This window comes from Grosmannia clavigera (genome assembly GCF_000143105.1).
Source record: "Grosmannia clavigera kw1407 unplaced genomic scaffold GCSC_168, whole genome shotgun sequence".
NCBI lineage: Eukaryota > Fungi > Ascomycota > Sordariomycetes > Ophiostomatales > Ophiostomataceae > Leptographium > Leptographium clavigerum.
The window spans coordinates 560,000-576,066 of record NW_014040771.1 but is presented as its reverse complement, the minus strand read 5'-3'; the positions used below and the strand labels follow the sequence as shown (position 1 = coordinate 576,066).

General features: G+C 53.1%; 6 protein-coding genes across 6 annotated transcripts; 2 read left to right on the top strand and 4 right to left on the bottom strand.

Moving 5' to 3' along the window:
* Nucleotides 1-300: 300 nt before the first annotated feature.
* Nucleotides 301-1,144, bottom strand: CMQ_1837 (uncharacterized protein; the record flags this gene model as incomplete). Its single annotated transcript, XM_014314763.1, has 2 exons — nucleotides 301-990; nucleotides 1,043-1,144. The coding sequence occupies 2 exons, from the start codon at nucleotides 1,142-1,144 to the stop codon at nucleotides 301-303; spliced, it is 792 nt and encodes a 263-aa protein (XP_014170238.1).
* Nucleotides 1,145-1,772: 628 nt separating this feature from the next.
* CMQ_1868 (c2h2 finger domain containing protein) lies at nucleotides 1,773-2,654 on the bottom strand (the record flags this gene model as incomplete). Its single annotated transcript, XM_014314794.1, has 1 exon — nucleotides 1,773-2,654. The coding sequence occupies one exon, from the start codon at nucleotides 2,652-2,654 to the stop codon at nucleotides 1,773-1,775; it is 882 nt and encodes a 293-aa protein (XP_014170269.1).
* An 8,554-nt stretch (nucleotides 2,655-11,208) lies between these two features.
* On the bottom strand, nucleotides 11,209-12,165 carry CMQ_1993 (uncharacterized protein; the record flags this gene model as incomplete). Its single annotated transcript, XM_014314919.1, has 1 exon — nucleotides 11,209-12,165. The coding sequence occupies one exon, from the start codon at nucleotides 12,163-12,165 to the stop codon at nucleotides 11,209-11,211; it is 957 nt and encodes a 318-aa protein (XP_014170394.1).
* Nucleotides 12,166-12,800: 635 nt separating this feature from the next.
* Nucleotides 12,801-13,891, top strand: CMQ_1992 (ngg1 interacting factor; the record flags this gene model as incomplete). Its single annotated transcript, XM_014314918.1, has 3 exons — nucleotides 12,801-12,856; nucleotides 12,921-13,087; nucleotides 13,152-13,891. 3 exons carry the CDS (start codon nucleotides 12,801-12,803, stop codon nucleotides 13,889-13,891), a joined length of 963 nt encoding a protein of 320 aa, XP_014170393.1.
* A 112-nt stretch (nucleotides 13,892-14,003) lies between these two features.
* On the bottom strand, nucleotides 14,004-15,102 carry CMQ_1888 (uncharacterized protein; the record flags this gene model as incomplete). The annotated part of the gene is made up of 2 exons (XM_014314814.1): nucleotides 14,004-14,387; nucleotides 14,533-15,102. 2 exons carry the CDS (start codon nucleotides 15,100-15,102, stop codon nucleotides 14,004-14,006), a joined length of 954 nt encoding a protein of 317 aa, XP_014170289.1.
* A 188-nt stretch (nucleotides 15,103-15,290) lies between these two features.
* Nucleotides 15,291-16,013, top strand: CMQ_2022 (mediated genome instability protein rmi1; the record flags this gene model as incomplete). The annotated part of the gene is made up of 1 exon (XM_014314948.1): nucleotides 15,291-16,013. One exon carries the CDS (start codon nucleotides 15,291-15,293, stop codon nucleotides 16,011-16,013), a length of 723 nt encoding a protein of 240 aa, XP_014170423.1.
* Between the last annotated feature and the right edge of the window lie 54 nt (nucleotides 16,014-16,067).

The window sequence follows — 16,067 nt, the reverse complement described above, 5'->3', positions numbered from 1 at the left end:
TTTCCGGGAAGAGGGACGAAAACCAGAGCCAGAATGGGAGAACCGTCAGGACAGTGGGATATGAATGCATAGGAAAGGCGGGACACAAAAGGGCTTGGATAGTATTCAGGGAATAGATTGATACCGGTGGCCGAACAGCAACGGAAAAAAGACAAGCTGTAGGCCTCAAGGCTATTGATGAGTCTTTTGTGCTAACCTCCATTTCTTGCAAACACTAGGTACAAATAACTGTTTGTCCACACTGTCCGTCTTGAAATCTATACTGTTATACTGTCGCAGACAGCGATCCAGACCGGTTCTCTAGAAACCGTCCTCGCCATCGGCCGTGGACTCCTGTGCTGCGTCTGCCATCTCGAGATCTTCTGTCTTGTGGCCGTTGCTCTGCGACGGCGCCACCTCGACGCCGCCATCGACGTCATCCAGCTCCGTGTCCTCGTCCTCGGGCCTGGCCGTCACCACCTCCTCCGTCTTGACGGTGGCCTTGCGACCGCGGCCACGACCAACGCCAGCCGTCTTGGCCGGTTTGGCCGCTCTGGGCGTCTTGGGTGTCCGAGGTGTCCGAGGGGCGCCGCCACCGCGACGACGCTTCGGCGTGCCGTTGATCGGAGTGAACTCGATCGTGCCGTTCTCACCGTTCTCACCGTTCTCACCGTTGCCAGATTCGATGGCCACAGACACGCCCCCGTCCACATCGCCAGCCTCACCGGCTTCATCGGCTTCGCCGGCTTCATCATCCATGGCTGCCACCATGGAGTCGGCATTCGGAGCCTCCACGACGACAGCAGCCGCTGCTGCTGCCGTGACGGCTGCCGACTTGCGCTTGCGGCCACCCGGTGTCGCGGGCGCTGCACCACCTGCAGCAGACGAAGCGGCCGGCCCAGCAGCCGCTGGCATGTCGGAGAAGAGCTTTTTCTTGATCCGACCCCATGCGTTGGAGGCACTGCCGACGTTGATCATGCCGCACTCGGTGGCCAGCTTGCCGTAGTCGACCTGCAGCACGTCAGCACTCCGCTCTCCTCTCTTCTGCGGCCGGCTCGCTCACCTCAGGCTGCGTCTTCATGCACTTCCAGGCCTTGCCGAGAATCTCGATCTCGCGTTCCGTCAGAGCCAAGCCTTTGGGGTCTTCCTTGGTTGGCGAGGCCATTGTGTGTGTCTTTTGGCAAAGCTGATACGGTATGGAAGAAGGAAGGTGTGTATAGACTGGGAGTGAAATGAAAGGGAGGAAAGAAAGGCGAGAAAGCGGGTGTAAGTGGAAAATGTGAGTGGAACGAATCCGGCCGATCTCGTGGTTGAATGCAAAGGACAGGAGTGAATGCGTGCTGTGTGGCTCTGGATGTGCTTCACTACAGCGACGAGATGGATGGGAGACGACGGTCGATCGCAAGGCTGCTCCGTCATTGTGTCTCGTTCAGGGCAGACGACAGTATGAGCGAAGTACGGCCGAGCTGTCACTGGGCCGCGCATTCACTTCAGTTGCTCGTCAGACCGACGTGATCAACACGTCGAATCGTATCCGCCTCAGGCCGTCATCGCATCTGTCTCACCCTGCTGTCAGGGGGGCTTCGCTGACGCTTGGTAGGTGCACATCGTATACCAGCTGTATTACAGCTACCAGCATAGCCTTTTACCTGTTCTGCGCTTACATTGCTGATCTGAAGTGAGGCCGGGATACCACGTCACGTGCTGGCTTATATTATGTGATATGGCACAAAAGTCAGTCAATCGTTTGCACTACCACTACCATATTTGTGCGAGACAGCTGGTCCTATATTTCAGCCGTTCTTTCGTCCAGGAACATCGCTGACAAAGTGCATCATCAAATTCTTGTTCCCTAGCGTCTCCACTCGGCTCTGCATCGCCCGAGATGTCCTCCTCGACCTGTCCAACTGCTTCTTCTGTGTGGCCAGAACGGCCCGCTGCTCCGAGATGGACAGGTGCACGAGACTCTGTCGGTCTGCTGCGCGCAGATGAACGAGCTGGTGCGTTGTAAAGTCCCGCACACGCCTCTCGCTTCGTGTCATCGCTGTCGGGCTGTCGTCGCCCTGGACAGGATCCGGAGTCGAAACGCACGATCCGCCGTCCGGCTGCTGTGACGGTTCGGCTGCGTTGTCTCCTGCCTGACGAAGTCGCTGCTGGCGAGGCCACAACGGCCTGGCTGTTCGCTGCATGACAAGCTTGCCGGACGGCAGACGCAGACTGTCGTCGACAGGCCGCCATGACGGAGAGGCCCTTGCATGTAGTGTCAATGCTCTGTTGGTATCATCGACGTCCCCGTCAACACTTCCGTCGGCGATGTTGTCTTGCTCGTAGGAGCTGAAGTCATACAGATCACGAAATTCCGAGTCTTCGCCTTCGAGGTCAAATCTGCAATGCGCCTTTCCCCTCATATGTTGCTGCACCGCATCGACCGTGTTCCGCTCGCTACCACAGTAGAGACACTCCATGTAACCGGATATAATCAGGTCAAAGTAGGCCAGAAGTGTCTCGACATCCACTACTAGATGCTCCCTGTTCGGGATGAAGAGACCATGGGCCTTTTGCATGTGGTCGAGGTTGTCGTCAATGCTGGCACTCATCTGATTGCAAAACAAGCATCGCGACGAATCAAAATCAGGACTACTGTGAAGATCAACCAAATCGGCATCGGATGCCATTGTGTTTGATGTAAATGAGAGACGCGAATGGCAATGCACAAGGTCGCGGACCCGTAAGAATGCAGTATCAACAAATTCAATTTATCGCACAGTTGCGGCGCTGCAATATGTTCCATCATTCGCCCCGTGCAAACGGTACCATAGAGCAAGACCCACGAGACGTCAAAAAATGCTGGGAATCATGTTCAGGCTCCACTCCAGCCAGCTGTTTAGGTCGATGAGTCGAATCTGCATCACTGTGAGTCAACACTAGGTCTCGAACAGAAAAGCTGCCCAAGCCTATTGGCCAGATTCTGATTCGTGAGTGCACGTTCCACCAAACTTTCCATACAGTGCAGACGCCAGGTTCCGTGGTGCAGTTGGTTAGCGCATCGTACTAATACTTTGCCATACGGCGAAATACATGCGAAAGTCGAGGGTTCGAGCCCCTCCGGGACCATTTTTGCGCTTTGCTTTTTGTCGTCTTCGTCGCTAGACGCACAAGGCTCTCAATAGGTCCTATGGTTGTCTGAGGGTGGGATTACAATCCTAGTAACTCACGTTAACCCGGTGCCATTTAAGTAGAATCCTAAATGTATCGAAGTTGTCTTACCTAGCCCCACGCATATCCTTAGGATAGGGTGTTTCCCATGTCCAGTTTTCAGGACAGATCCTTGCCTAGACAAAACAGCAGGCCCAGGCTCGACATCAATCGAAGAAAGCAAGCGTTGTGATGGAGATAGAAGTCTGGGCGATATTGAGTTGTCGGCCACTTTTGGTATTTGAAGCGCAGATGAATTGTCTGTCCTGTACTCCAAAAAACTGCTGTCATCCCCAATTCAAGTTTCGCTTTTCTGTCGTTGTTGTGATAGTCGAATTTCTGTGACATATAGGTCGTGTCTTTTATATAAAAGTGATCAACCCAAGTATTGTTCTCTTCCTTTGAGAAAACTAACATTGTTGGTAGTATCAACTCGTCTAGATGATTTTTTGTACCAGGAATATCTCCCGGGCGTTCAAGCTGAAATAACTCCTTATTTGCCGTAGGCCTAGAACCGTCTTCCTTCAACTGCTTGTCAAATGCCTCCCATATTTCCGAGAGGTTAACATCGCCTGTTGGCGACCGTTCCATCAGTTCAAGACCTTGTGCTGATAAATGATGTTTTTTTGCTAATTTTATGATGATAAGCATCCCATCTTCATCCGGATAGCCATATTTCATGCGAAAATACGCAAGCATGTATATTGGATTCATAGCAATGGTATCAAGGTCTCGACGAAAAACTCCCGGAATCACTGATGCTTTCCGGGAAACTGAAATGGCATCTTCCAAACTCTCACGAGTTTTGAGCTTTTTACATCTCGCGTAACCCATATAGCTAAGTGTGGTCATCAACAAGATATAAAGAGGGCCGCTGTCGAGGATCAAATCTAGTGCCTTATAAATAGCAGACAAGCATTCTTCGATATCCTGTAGTGCATTTGTTATACTACACCTCGACATAATCACATTGATATATGCTGCAAGGGCAGAAGATAATTCGTCATCTCCTATGGCGTAATGAATCGCCTTTTGGATGCCGAAATTGCCTCTTCAAGGGCTCCGGTTTACCGTATTTCCTGAATAAGAGGTTGCACATATTGGCCAATTCCCCGAAATAAGACGGACGTGTTAGTACGAGTCCTGTCTCGTCAATTGTCTTTATTACCTCGGCAAATGCCAGCGCATTGTTTATAGTCTGCATCGTGTTGGAACTTCTTATTGATGTTGCCGTTAATATAAACTCACTTTTTCTGGAATAGGACTTTCGTGATAAATAAGATCGGTTGTGTCCCCGGTGCAAGATGTTTAGCTGCCATTATCAAGTGCATCCAATGCATGAACATATAGGCTGTGCAAATCCTCAGATGTTAATTGAACTTGTCCATCCACCAGGCGGCCTATGGTGCCAATTCCATAGCCAAGGTCCATAGTCGAATTAGCGTTTGAGTGCGATTTTCTTATACCTTGACGAAATGGGCAAATCAGCACATGCCAGTCGTTATCCCAGAGTAGTAGTACATAAGCATGAGATAATACCGAGACCTACAGAACAACACGTGTATGGCCACGTAAGGGTGAAACATAGGATATGAGGCCGTGAACGCCTTCTTGGCAGCATCCGATTGGGCATTCAAAAACAAACAAACCCAGGCCGCCAGTCGGGACTTTCGTGTGCCCTTGTAAGATGCCCTTGTAAGATTTATTATGCAGTATTGCTACGTGTTGTATGATTCTACTCTAGGCACCTGCGGACCTATTGCAAACTCGTTGGGTTCCTGCTGCGGCTCTGCTGTTTCAGCCTCTGATCACATTGTTGGATATAAATAACGAGGTTATAAACCCTCACATAGTAGGGTCTGTCCACCTTCTTTCCCAATCTGTTTCGCATCACCATACAATAACCATTAATTAAACTGGTTAACACTGACAATGCCAACGCCATCAGTCGGATCAGAATGCTCCGTCAGTAGCTATACCATCATGGACACAGCCTGAAATACTCACAATGGTCAGAGGTCGAAGACCCCGTGCTTGAGGAGCAGCGATGCAGAAGTTTGGGACAGTCCCATATTATCGTACACCGATACACAAAACATGAAGCTTCGAAAACCAAAAATATTGCTTGGTCAACTCACTCTATTGAAGTCAAAAGTCCACATCTCAGAAAAATTCTAGATGATATGTTTTGCGACTATCCGAACTGGGCACCAGATGATTCCCCTTACACGTTCTTTCTCATTCAAGCCGCTTGTTCACAGGGGAAGTATTCTGGACGAAGAAAGTAGTAACCAGACAGACAGAAGAATTCAAATGGAGGTTCACATGCTACGCCAGGAGATCGATCCGCTTTTGAAACCCAATTTATCGGCTTTGGAACAAGTAAAGTCCAGCGATACGATATCGTTCGAGGATCTATGGCTTCTTCTTGAACCAGGGTGTTTGTTTGTCTGTCATATCAAGGGACAGTCAAGCGTTGCCAAGCTTATAGATGTGAACCTTGTTGACGATCCTGATGACCTTGAAAGGAACGAAAAACCGCACTGGAAGCTCACGATGGGCCAGGTTGATTGGAACGGTGCTTACAGCGGATTGGCAAAATTCCAAGCGAAGATTGAGCAGTTCAAAGAACCGAAGCAGGTATCAACCCTATGCATGTATCCGCTCAAATTTGTCTCGAATACAAAGCAAGAAGAAATCCGGAGGACTATGGGCGAGAGAGGACGAAAATTTGAATCCCTTCCGAGGTTCCCACTTCATGTTTTGTACGGGAGAGAAAATCATCACAACGATTGATATGTATGGGTGTCCAAAAGAGATAGCCGAGCCGGCAAGTACTCATACCATATCTTCTTAGTTTGCGTTATTCCCATTGATAATGTCTTACTGACATTATTTAATACACAGGTCGATGGTAGAGTGATTGTCGACGCATTTGCATTCTATCATTGTCAAAAGAAGGTGCTTCCTAACTTGATTCGAAAGTCGGGAGAAACCCCAGATGAGGATATAGACGAAGATAGCAGTGATCATGATGAACCACCTACAGAGAATATCACGAGGACTGAAGATCTGACACCACTGTCTGAAGAAGAACGCATCTTTACGACACCTCGGGTCAAAGGATTTGACATAAAAACAAAACAATGGTGTAAGTAACATGGAATGAAGAGTACTCCATCCATTCTAACATTTGATACCAGGTCAATTTCACTTGGATGATCTCAAACAGTGTGAATGGAACGATGCTGCCTGGGACGGTCTCGTGCTTCCAGACAACAAAAAGGAAGTTCTGATGGCATTTTCACTTTTCAAAAAAAATCGCAAACCTATTTTTGACGACTTGGTTGAAATCAAGGGTAATTGTATTCCAGGCTATTTAAAGAAAGCCAATCGATGTAACACATGTCAGGCAAGGGTATCATTGTCCTCCTACATGGCCCACCAGGTGTAGGAAAGACGCTCACAGCCAAGGCCAGTAAGTTGAACAACTGCACCGAGCCTTCGATCGCAGAGAACTAATGGCAGTCGCAGTTGCCGAAAAATCCAGATCCCCTCTATATATTCTGGGTGTAAACGAACTGGGCACTGATCCAACCAAACTCGAGATCAGATTGCAAGACGCTCTAACATGCTGTAGTCTTTGGGGGGCTATTCTTTTGATCGACGAGGCAGACGTCTTTATGGAAAGCCGTGGATCTGACAATTTAGAGCGGAACGAGCCGGTGTCTAGTAAGTTGATTGGAGTGAACATGCCTCTATTTCTCATGTGCTGACATAAGAGTATTCCTTCGGCTTCTTGAATATTACCAAGGATTTCTATTTCTCACAACGAACAGGGTCCGATCGATTGATTCTGCATTCAAGTCACGGCTGGATCTGCAGCTGTCGTTCCCTGATCTTGACCTACCATCACGCCGCAGGGTGTGGACCACATTGATCCGCCGTCTCCCTCAGGGATTAGTTAAGCTGTGCGAGAATGACTACGATACATTGGCAGCGAGGCCACTCAATGGGCGGGATATCAAGAACCTGATCAAAACGGCAGCCATTGTTGCTACACCTCATGGAGAACTGTCAATTCGCCACTTTAATGCGATTTTGGATTTGCGCGCTGAAGCGGCAGCAGAGGATGAAGAAGACAGAGAGTCAGAGAGACCGACAAAGAGACGGAGATGTGCTGACACATTGACATGATATCAAACAACAGTATCTTCTATTCAGACTTGCTTGATGATGGAGACGATCTCCAATGTCTGCGGACAGGGCCTAGAAAACTTCTCCTAGTTTCCTTACAATTACAAGGGTTATATTTTAGTGCTGGTATGTCATTTTATGGGCGCCTGGTGAGCATGTGTGTAATTCTGTCGACTTAGACCAGCCAAAGTGGGTAGAAAGTGGTCTTGTGGCGCAGGATTGAAAGATGCATGTACCGGGCGGCGTATAGTGCCAGGCTCTACCTATTTAGTAGGGGGTTTCATGCTCATCGGCACATGTCGGAAGTACCTGACCACAACAATTCAAGTTCACCGTCCATGATTCACACAAGGCGTCTCATTGTCCTTATATATTCACTATTCGCAAACTCTAAGCACGTACGGCCATAGATACTGGAAAGCACGGGATCCCGTCCGCTCTCCCCTAGTTAAACCAGTAATCGGCGGATTAGTAGTTGGGTCGGTGACGACCAGCGAATACCCGCTGCTGTACGTTTTTTTGCCGTTAGCTTTGCGCATTTCTTTGCTGGTATATAAGAGTAGCTGAACTTTTTTGATGCAGTATAATTCCGTCTCTAAATTGAGTGCAGGCAATATGGAAGACGTAGGCAGATCCTACTTATGTACTCTGGTGCAGGGGTAATGACAGGTTAGCAGCTATTACTCGTACAAAAGGCCAGGCAGACCAGCTGTGATCTTCCTCAACTCACTGACAGCTGTCATAAGCCCGGTGTCAAATTCTCCACGCCCTGTCCTCCTTGCCAATTGTATGCAGTCTCGGTCAGGTCAAAGAAAGGATCTAGGAGTTGCTTCGCATACTCTGACCTGTTTCCTCGTCCAAATAAGCATTCGGCCATCACTCTAGAAAGCCCACAAGCAGATCGCAGATCCCTTTTGACTCTGGCTCCCTCTTTTCGTCTCTCTCAAGCGTGTGTGACCTTAGGGTGGACGCACCCGGTGCTCTTATGCACGGGTACACCGTTGTATCTAGACCATAGATCATTCCAATCAATCCCGCCGGCTCCGGCTCCGGTCTTTAAGCGTAGACTGCCTTGGCTTTGGCTTTGCTCGTCGCTTTCCTGTGGTGGCGGTAACAAGGCCACAGTCGTTGTGATGGTGCACCTTTAGCCACGCAGCTTCTCTAACCAGAGCTGTCATAAACTTGATGATCTGAATCGCTCTTAGTGCTACGGGAAGGGTTAAAGGTCGAGCAAAATCCTTAGGTTCGGCAACGTGATCAAAGCCGAAGAGCAAAGTGACCAAGGCCACCTGCTCGCCGATGTCTCCGGGGTTAAGTGCCCCGGAGTGCAGGCGGCTACTCTAGGCCCGGGTGCATGACAGGCGGTTTGACGAGTCCTGTACAAGGCAGGACGAGGCCAAAGCTAGCACCGGCTCGCTGGCTGCGTTGTGATGAGATTTTTCTGGTCGACCGAGACAACAATTAGGTATCGCATCATTAATACCACTAGCTCTTCAGCCAGAGCTGGAGAGCAAACGTAAAAGTTTGTCCGGTACGTAAACAGAGCTAGGTGGTAGGCCATATGATATTGCTGCTTGTATCCATAGATCTCGTCGATGGCAAATCGAAGGAAGGGTTTCTACGAGTAATCAGCTTGAAGAAATGCTCCTTATAATGACCGGCCATAGGGAAATAACTATTCGACAGCTTCCACAGTTCCAGAGAATTTTTCAGTATAGTGTCAGAAAAGACGTTGAGAGAATTGATCTTGTAAACCGGGTGAAATACTGACTTGTATACTGTAGTCTTCGCGTTGGTGTTATACTGGCTCGGAGGGGTGAAGTTGCTAATCTTAACGTGGTGTCCAAAAGAAGCATGAAGAAGAGCACGGCAAATGGTTCTCCCTGCTCTGCGTGTTCTGACTGGTTTTGGTATCCTAGGCAATTTGCTTAGCCGCATGCTAAAATTATAAAAAGCCGGTTTGTCGTATTGTCGAGTAATGCCTTGGCTTGAGAAGACCTTGAATAGCCTTAAGGTTATCCGCTATTACAAGAAACCTTCCTTGCATCCTGTAAGGTAAACAGCTTTAAGAGGCTAGGGGCGATTGTTCTTGCTTCCTTGCACCAGTTGACGGATTTTAACTCGCTCCGAAGGTATAGCTTCCACTCTAAAGGCATAGCTTTTCGATTGATGGTATTGCTGTCCCGACCATGAATGAGCGGGTACCCGATTTATCAGTGATGACTGACTGAAATAGGCGATGTAAAGACCATGACGGACGGCCGATTGCCACACACAAACGACTAACCCACTTCAGAAGGCCCCACGATCGTTGTGTATGGCGAAAGGTAACCACCACCCGTGTAGCACGAGAGCTGGTTCCTTAAGCTTTGAAAACGCCATCATTGGCGAATTCTCCCTTTGCGGTGGGTGTCTCGTTAACTTGAAAAGCTAGCACAACCTTTGTATAATCCCGAGGCTCTTGATCTGCGGGATTAACCGTGGATTGAACCAGGTCCTTGGTGTTTCTGATTTCAGAGATCGGGCTGACTTTGTCGTTGTTCGTCGTACAAAAACCCAGATCTTAACGAGCTGGTCGGTGTCACTAAAGAGTGATTTGGCCAGGTAGGATTGCTTGGCGTATGGGTGAATAGAAATCTGAAGCCATTCTGTGCGCAGGCCTTTCCGCAAAGGATTACATCACTGCAAAAAGCATTGAATAAGTGATTGTCGGCCCAGACCCTGCAATCTTGCATAACTCCTCTGGGGATGGTGACTTCAGCCATCATCGGGGTCGTTCGAATTAGCATCTGTGATCGGTATGCAGATTGATTATATCTAAGTACTAAGAAGGACCGACGAAATCTGCTAAAGTTTTGTTTGAGGGCACGGTGTGACTTTCTTCCGATCTTTTGCACGGCGGTCACACGAACATATGGACTTTGGCACGTTGAAAGCAATTATGTCATATTGTTTACAGATCACTCTGCGACCCGAGGAGACCAGAAGCTGACATTGTCACGACAGACATATTCAAAAAGCGAGAACCGGAAATCTGGAATGGCAGCTTCAATTACGGTCTGTATTCAACCAATTTATCCAATCTTGACAGCAGGATTGCCAGAAAGTCTTGGTGGCAAGAGACGGTCTGTTCAGCATCCCTAATACTTACTCTCCATTTTCTACATGGATGATCAACGGTGCTTGGCTAGCGTCCGTCGAGTGTGGACATGTGAGAAAGTACTCAGTAGCGGCCTCACCAATGCAGCTCAGCCCTACGGCGTCTCGCCATAAATCATACCCGTGCGAGTCCTAGGGATGGGCTTGATGTTGCTCTAAAGGCGTCCGTAATGAGGAAAATAAGAAACGAGCCTCGAACAGATCCGCCAGAAGATGCAAACCCTCGGTATTTTCAGCCAAGACAAATGAGAGAGAATGATCAACGAAACAGCGAGTCCTGCTTTAGACACAACGGCCCAGGCTTGAACACCACTATCAGACAGGGGCGATTTATCACAGCACTGCGATCACAGTTCCTTTCCAATGGAACGTATGCTTACTAATCAATTTGTCGTCACGAAGCAAGAACCTGGGCTGATATGGTCACTTTCACGGCCGGGCCGCCCACACAAAGGCTGTTGGAGAAGAGCGGGGATAGAAAGCAGCTGTTGGGAAGGCCATGAAACAGCTTGCAACCGATGACAGCCGTTCGGTAAGGACCAGGCGAGGCCGATCTGTTAATATGGTCTTATCGACAAGCGAGCAGGCAAACCCGGCCACCCGTATCATTATAGAATCGTATTACTAATTACCGCTGCTCGTCAGACGTTACAGATCGTCAGCCGCCTTCCCATGCGCTCACTCGTCCTCGTAAAAGACTAGACAGCGGACCTCGATGCTCTGGCGGCCCTTGCTTTCGGGGGGGGTGGCCGGGTCGTCAAAGGCGGTATGTGGCGTCCAGGCAGCGACACCAGGGCGACCAGCGGGCACGGCCTGGCTGCGGGAGTCGAAGCACTTGATGAAGAGCACCGAGTTGGGCGTCATGTCCTTGGCGTAGTAGAACCGGTGTTTCTCGTTGGGCACGACCGTGTACGTCTCGCCGCGGATGGCGTAGCCGTCGGTGGACTGAGCCTTGTCAGCGTCAGGCAGCAGCTCACCGCCAGGCCGAAGGGCCTGCCATGCGGGATACAGAAGATCGACGGCAACAGCGTCGTCCGGGTCGGTGGAGCGCCAGTCGACGAGCGCGAGCGGCGTGTCGGACGCGGCGTGTCCGATGGGACGCCACACGTTGATGATCTGGTAGCGGCCGCGCAGGAGACGGTCCACGTCGGCGTCGGTCACGCCAGCCACGTCAGCCAGGTGGCGACGTGCTCGCTGCTCGGCTGCTCGCGGCGTCTGGTCCACGTGGATCTGCTGTACAGGCTGGCGAGGCGCCTCAGGGTTGCGGCGCCGCACCGTGTGGTCGAAGATAACCACCCGGGCGACTGGCTGGCCCGACTGCTCTGGCCGTGGCAGCTGGGCACGCAGCAGCTGCTCCACCTCTGCATAGTAGCTCGTGCGGATAGCCTCCTCGTCAACAAATGCTCGCTCTGTCGCCGGCACGTTTTCGAACAGCGCAAAACCCGACTTGTCCACGCCAAAGGCGGCCGGATCCGCGACTAGGGCTGTGCGCATGTCGCTGACCAGACGGCGCACAGCGGTACGGCTAAACGACGTCACGTCAGCATCGACCTTGGACCATGGCTTCACAAACGGCTCGTCGCTGGCCACAATCGTCGCTGGATCGGCATAGCTGAACGTGGCCGTCGTCGCCATTGTTCGTCGTTGAAGGAACAGGTGAGGACGTAATCGAACAAGTTACGCTGCAAAGAGAAAGTCGCTGCTCACTCTCCAGCAGTTGCTGGCCAGTTCGTCTGTCGTTTGAAGCTGGAGGTGGGGATCGTCAACTTTTACTCCGTAGCTGTAGCCGCTGACGCCATCGATGGATTAGTAATGCGGTTTTGCAGAGTATTTTAAAGCACATCAGCCAGCCACCTTCGACTGCAGGCTGCTCGTGATTTATCAGCCATTCGGAAAAAAGATTGACAGATTTGTGACGGTCGGAATTGGATGTGTGTTTGTAAGAGGCAGAGACGAAGCCCTTTCCCATTTGACGCTTGAATGGCCTGGGCAACGTGCTAAAAATATAGAGACACTGTGCAAGCTATCGTGCGAAAGAATCCATTAGCTTCAAATAGACGAAGCTGTCGACAGCCTTGTTCACAACAAGCAAACACAAACGCCAGCGATTTCTAAACACGACACTCTGTTAGATGAGCTTACTGTTTAGAAGAGGCTCGAGATTCCGATTGAGCTGCCGTCCCGTCGCACTCGGTCGTTCTTTCAAGCAGCCGCAGCGACAGCCCCTCTCTCTGCCACCTTTGCGTTCTTTGTGCACTTGCGCCCGCACGATGGAGCATCCGCGCAACACGTTTACGGCCGGTGTGGTCAATGCGATGCAGAGGCTGTCAGGACCCCACGGTTTTCTTCTCGTTTCACGGACGAAGCTGTGTTGCTGACTGTTGGCTCAGATATCCGCTGGAGTATGCCGACTCGGCTTGGGACAACGTCGGGCTGCTGCTGGGGAACCTCGAGGAGACGGAGCCATTTCGGAACCGGGTGCTGCTGACGACGGACCTGACAGCGAGCGTGGTGGACGAGGCGATCCAGTACGACGTCTCTGTGATTGTTGCATACCGTGGGTTTTTCTGTCTCTGTTTTTTTCTTTTCTGTTCCCCATCTCCTTCTTTGCTGACCGGCAGACCCGATCATCTTCCGGGGCCTCAAGGCCATCACGCCGGCCGACACGCAGCAGGCGTCGCTGCTCCGGCTGGCGCAGAAGAACATTGCAGTGTACTGTCCGCACACGGCGCTGGACGCGGCCAAGGGCGGCCTGAACGACTGGCTGGCCGACAAGGTGGAGGAGGCGGCGGCGGAGGCTGTGGGCACGGCGGCACACGTGCTGGACGGCAGCCGGCGGACGACGCTGAAGCCGGTGCGCGGACCCGAGAGCGTCGTCGGCTACGGACGCCAGGTGGACCTGCCGGTGGCCGTCGACGCGTTTGCGCTCGTGCGCAGCTTTGCGCAGCGGCTCGGTGGCATGCGTCACGTGCTGATTGCGCCGCCGGCAGACTACCGCGACGGCTTGGACGTGGCCGAACACCTGCTCGTGCGCTCGGTGGCCGTCTGTGCCGGGTCCGGCAGCGATGTGCTCAAGGCGGCCACCTCGGCCAAGATGCTGCTCACGGGCGAGATGAGCCACCACGACGTGCTCGCGGCCGTCAGCCGGAACCGCTGGGTCGTCTGCGTGCTGCACAGCAACTCGGAACGCCTCTTCCTCGCCGAGACCCTGCAGGCACAGCTGCAGCACCGCCTCGCCGCCGGCCATGACGATGCCAAGGTGCTCGTCAGCCAGAACGACCACGACCCCTTTCTCTTCTGGGATGTCAGCGAGCCACCGCCGAGCGGACAGAAGCCGCTGCCGGCAGCGTGTGCCATCTAGGGAGCAGACTGTCTATTGAAAGCCCGAAAAGAGTTTATAAAAGAATCATGCCGCTGCTAAGAAAACCAAACTCCCTGTCTGCGTCGTATGCGCTTCGGATTTGTACAGCCGGTCACGTGACTAGTTCATTCGGGCTCGCCTGCTCGCCACGCAGGGCAGCGTCACCGTCGGCGAGACAGGCAGCCACATCATCACCGCCGAGGCCCTTGGCGCGCCAGAGCTCGAGCAAACGGCGGGGCCGGTCCCAAGCGGCCTTGGCCTCGTCAGGACGGCCCTCGCGCATGAGCTGGCGCAGCCGGTCGGGGGTCTCTAGCACGGCGGCAGCCAGCTGGCGAGTGCGGGCGCGAGCGGCAAAGGCTGCGGCGTCGGGGGTATCGGGGGCCGGCACAGACTGACGCATAGCGTCGCAGAGGGCCTTTGCCTGGCTGTAGATATGGGCAATGGCCGGATCGAGGGTGGAGGCCATGGGATTGAGGGGGTCCATATTGGCACGCATCTAGAGGATTAGCGGACGAGCGAAGCGAGGAACAGGGAGGAGAAGCGAGAAGCGAGAAGCGAGCGAAGCGAGGAAAGAAAAGAGAGATGAGTGAGGCGAGGAACGGAGAAGGGAGAAGCGAGCGAAGCGAGGAAAGAAAACAAACCTTTCGGATAGTCTCGGTAGCCGTAATCAGGCGGCTGTAGTTGTCGTAGACCAAGCTCTTCTTCTCGGCGTCGAGGGCGCGCATCTCGCTCAGCACGCGGGTGTAAGTGCGCAGCAGGTCTTCGAGCCCGCCGGCCTGCAGGGTGTTGCGCACAAAGGCGACGGCGTCAAAGTCGGGGCGGTCCATGGCAGACGGTGTGACCTCGGAGTAAGATGCCGAGAGGCTACCGCCGAGCTGCTGTTGTTGTTGTCGTGGTGCAAGGTCGACGTCTGTGACCTCGAGGGCGGGCGTGGCCGTGCCGTTCTTGTGGATATTGTAGTACTCGCGCAGAGCAGCGCGGTTGCGGCGCACGGCAGCGGTGGTGACGCTGGCCGGCGACATCAGTCCCGACGGTGTCGCCGTCGTCGAAGCAGCCGAAGCGGCCGACGAGGCGCCCGTGATGCTGGGGTTGGGCGAACCGGCGACGGACCGGCTGATCTCGATGCTCGGCCGCGTCGACGACGTCGGCGTCTGTGCCGAAGGGATACGCCGCAGCGGCGGCGGCTCGCGCGGCGAGGCGATCGTGGACATGGTGGGTGGGATGACAAGGGACGATGGACGAAGCTGAAGCGATGGAAGTGATGATGGAACTGTCCATTGGTCACATGACTTGGCGTGTGTTTGGCGACGGAGTATTACGGAGTACGGCGTAGTAAGAAAAATAGAGCGGGTCTTTTAGCAGGTCCTCTAGCTTCTTTCTGCTCAACTTCTTCACGACCATGAACCAGGCCCTGCAGATCCGGTCCGCGCTCACGGCCGAGCAGCTGCCGCCGCCGTCACAGGCATGGCTGCAGGCGTTTATCAGCCAGCAGCAACAACACCTTCGACCGGCGTTGCCGGCGCTCGTGGCCACAGCCCGGGCACAGCTGCTGGCGGCCGATCTCACGATGCCGGGGCTGCTGGACGCGGCGGCCGTGGCTGGCTGCAGCTTTCCGGCCGAGCTGGCGGCACCGACGGCGGCCATGCAGCAGGAGATGCGGCTGCCGCGTGACGTGGTCGTGCAGGTGGTCGACGTGGAGAACCTGGCGCAGAGCCGGTGGCAGCAGGTGCAGGAGCTGGAGGCGATCGAGCGCGGCGAGCAGAAACGGGGACGGGAGATCGTTCGGGTGGTGGAAGAAAACGCAGGAGGCACGCCCGCAGAAGACGCTCTCCCGGCTGCGGCGACACCCTCCGCTGGCCCCTCGGCCACCCATCGGCTCGTCCTCCAGGACGGCCGTGGCCAGACCCTCTTCGGGCTCGAGCTGACGCGCATCTACCGCATCGGCATCGGCCGGATGGCCATGGGCGAGAAGCTGCTCCTTCGTAGCGGTACCGTCGTCGCCCGCGGCGTCGTCTTGCTCGAACCGCCGGCTGTACGCTTTCTCGGCGGTCGCGTCGAGGTCATGCACAAGTCCTGGCTCGAAGGTCGGCTGGGCCGTTTGAAGGACGCTGCGAGGACGTGAGGAGAAGAAAAGAGGGGGCGTCAATGAGTTGATGAGAGGGTGTTCATGAGTAAA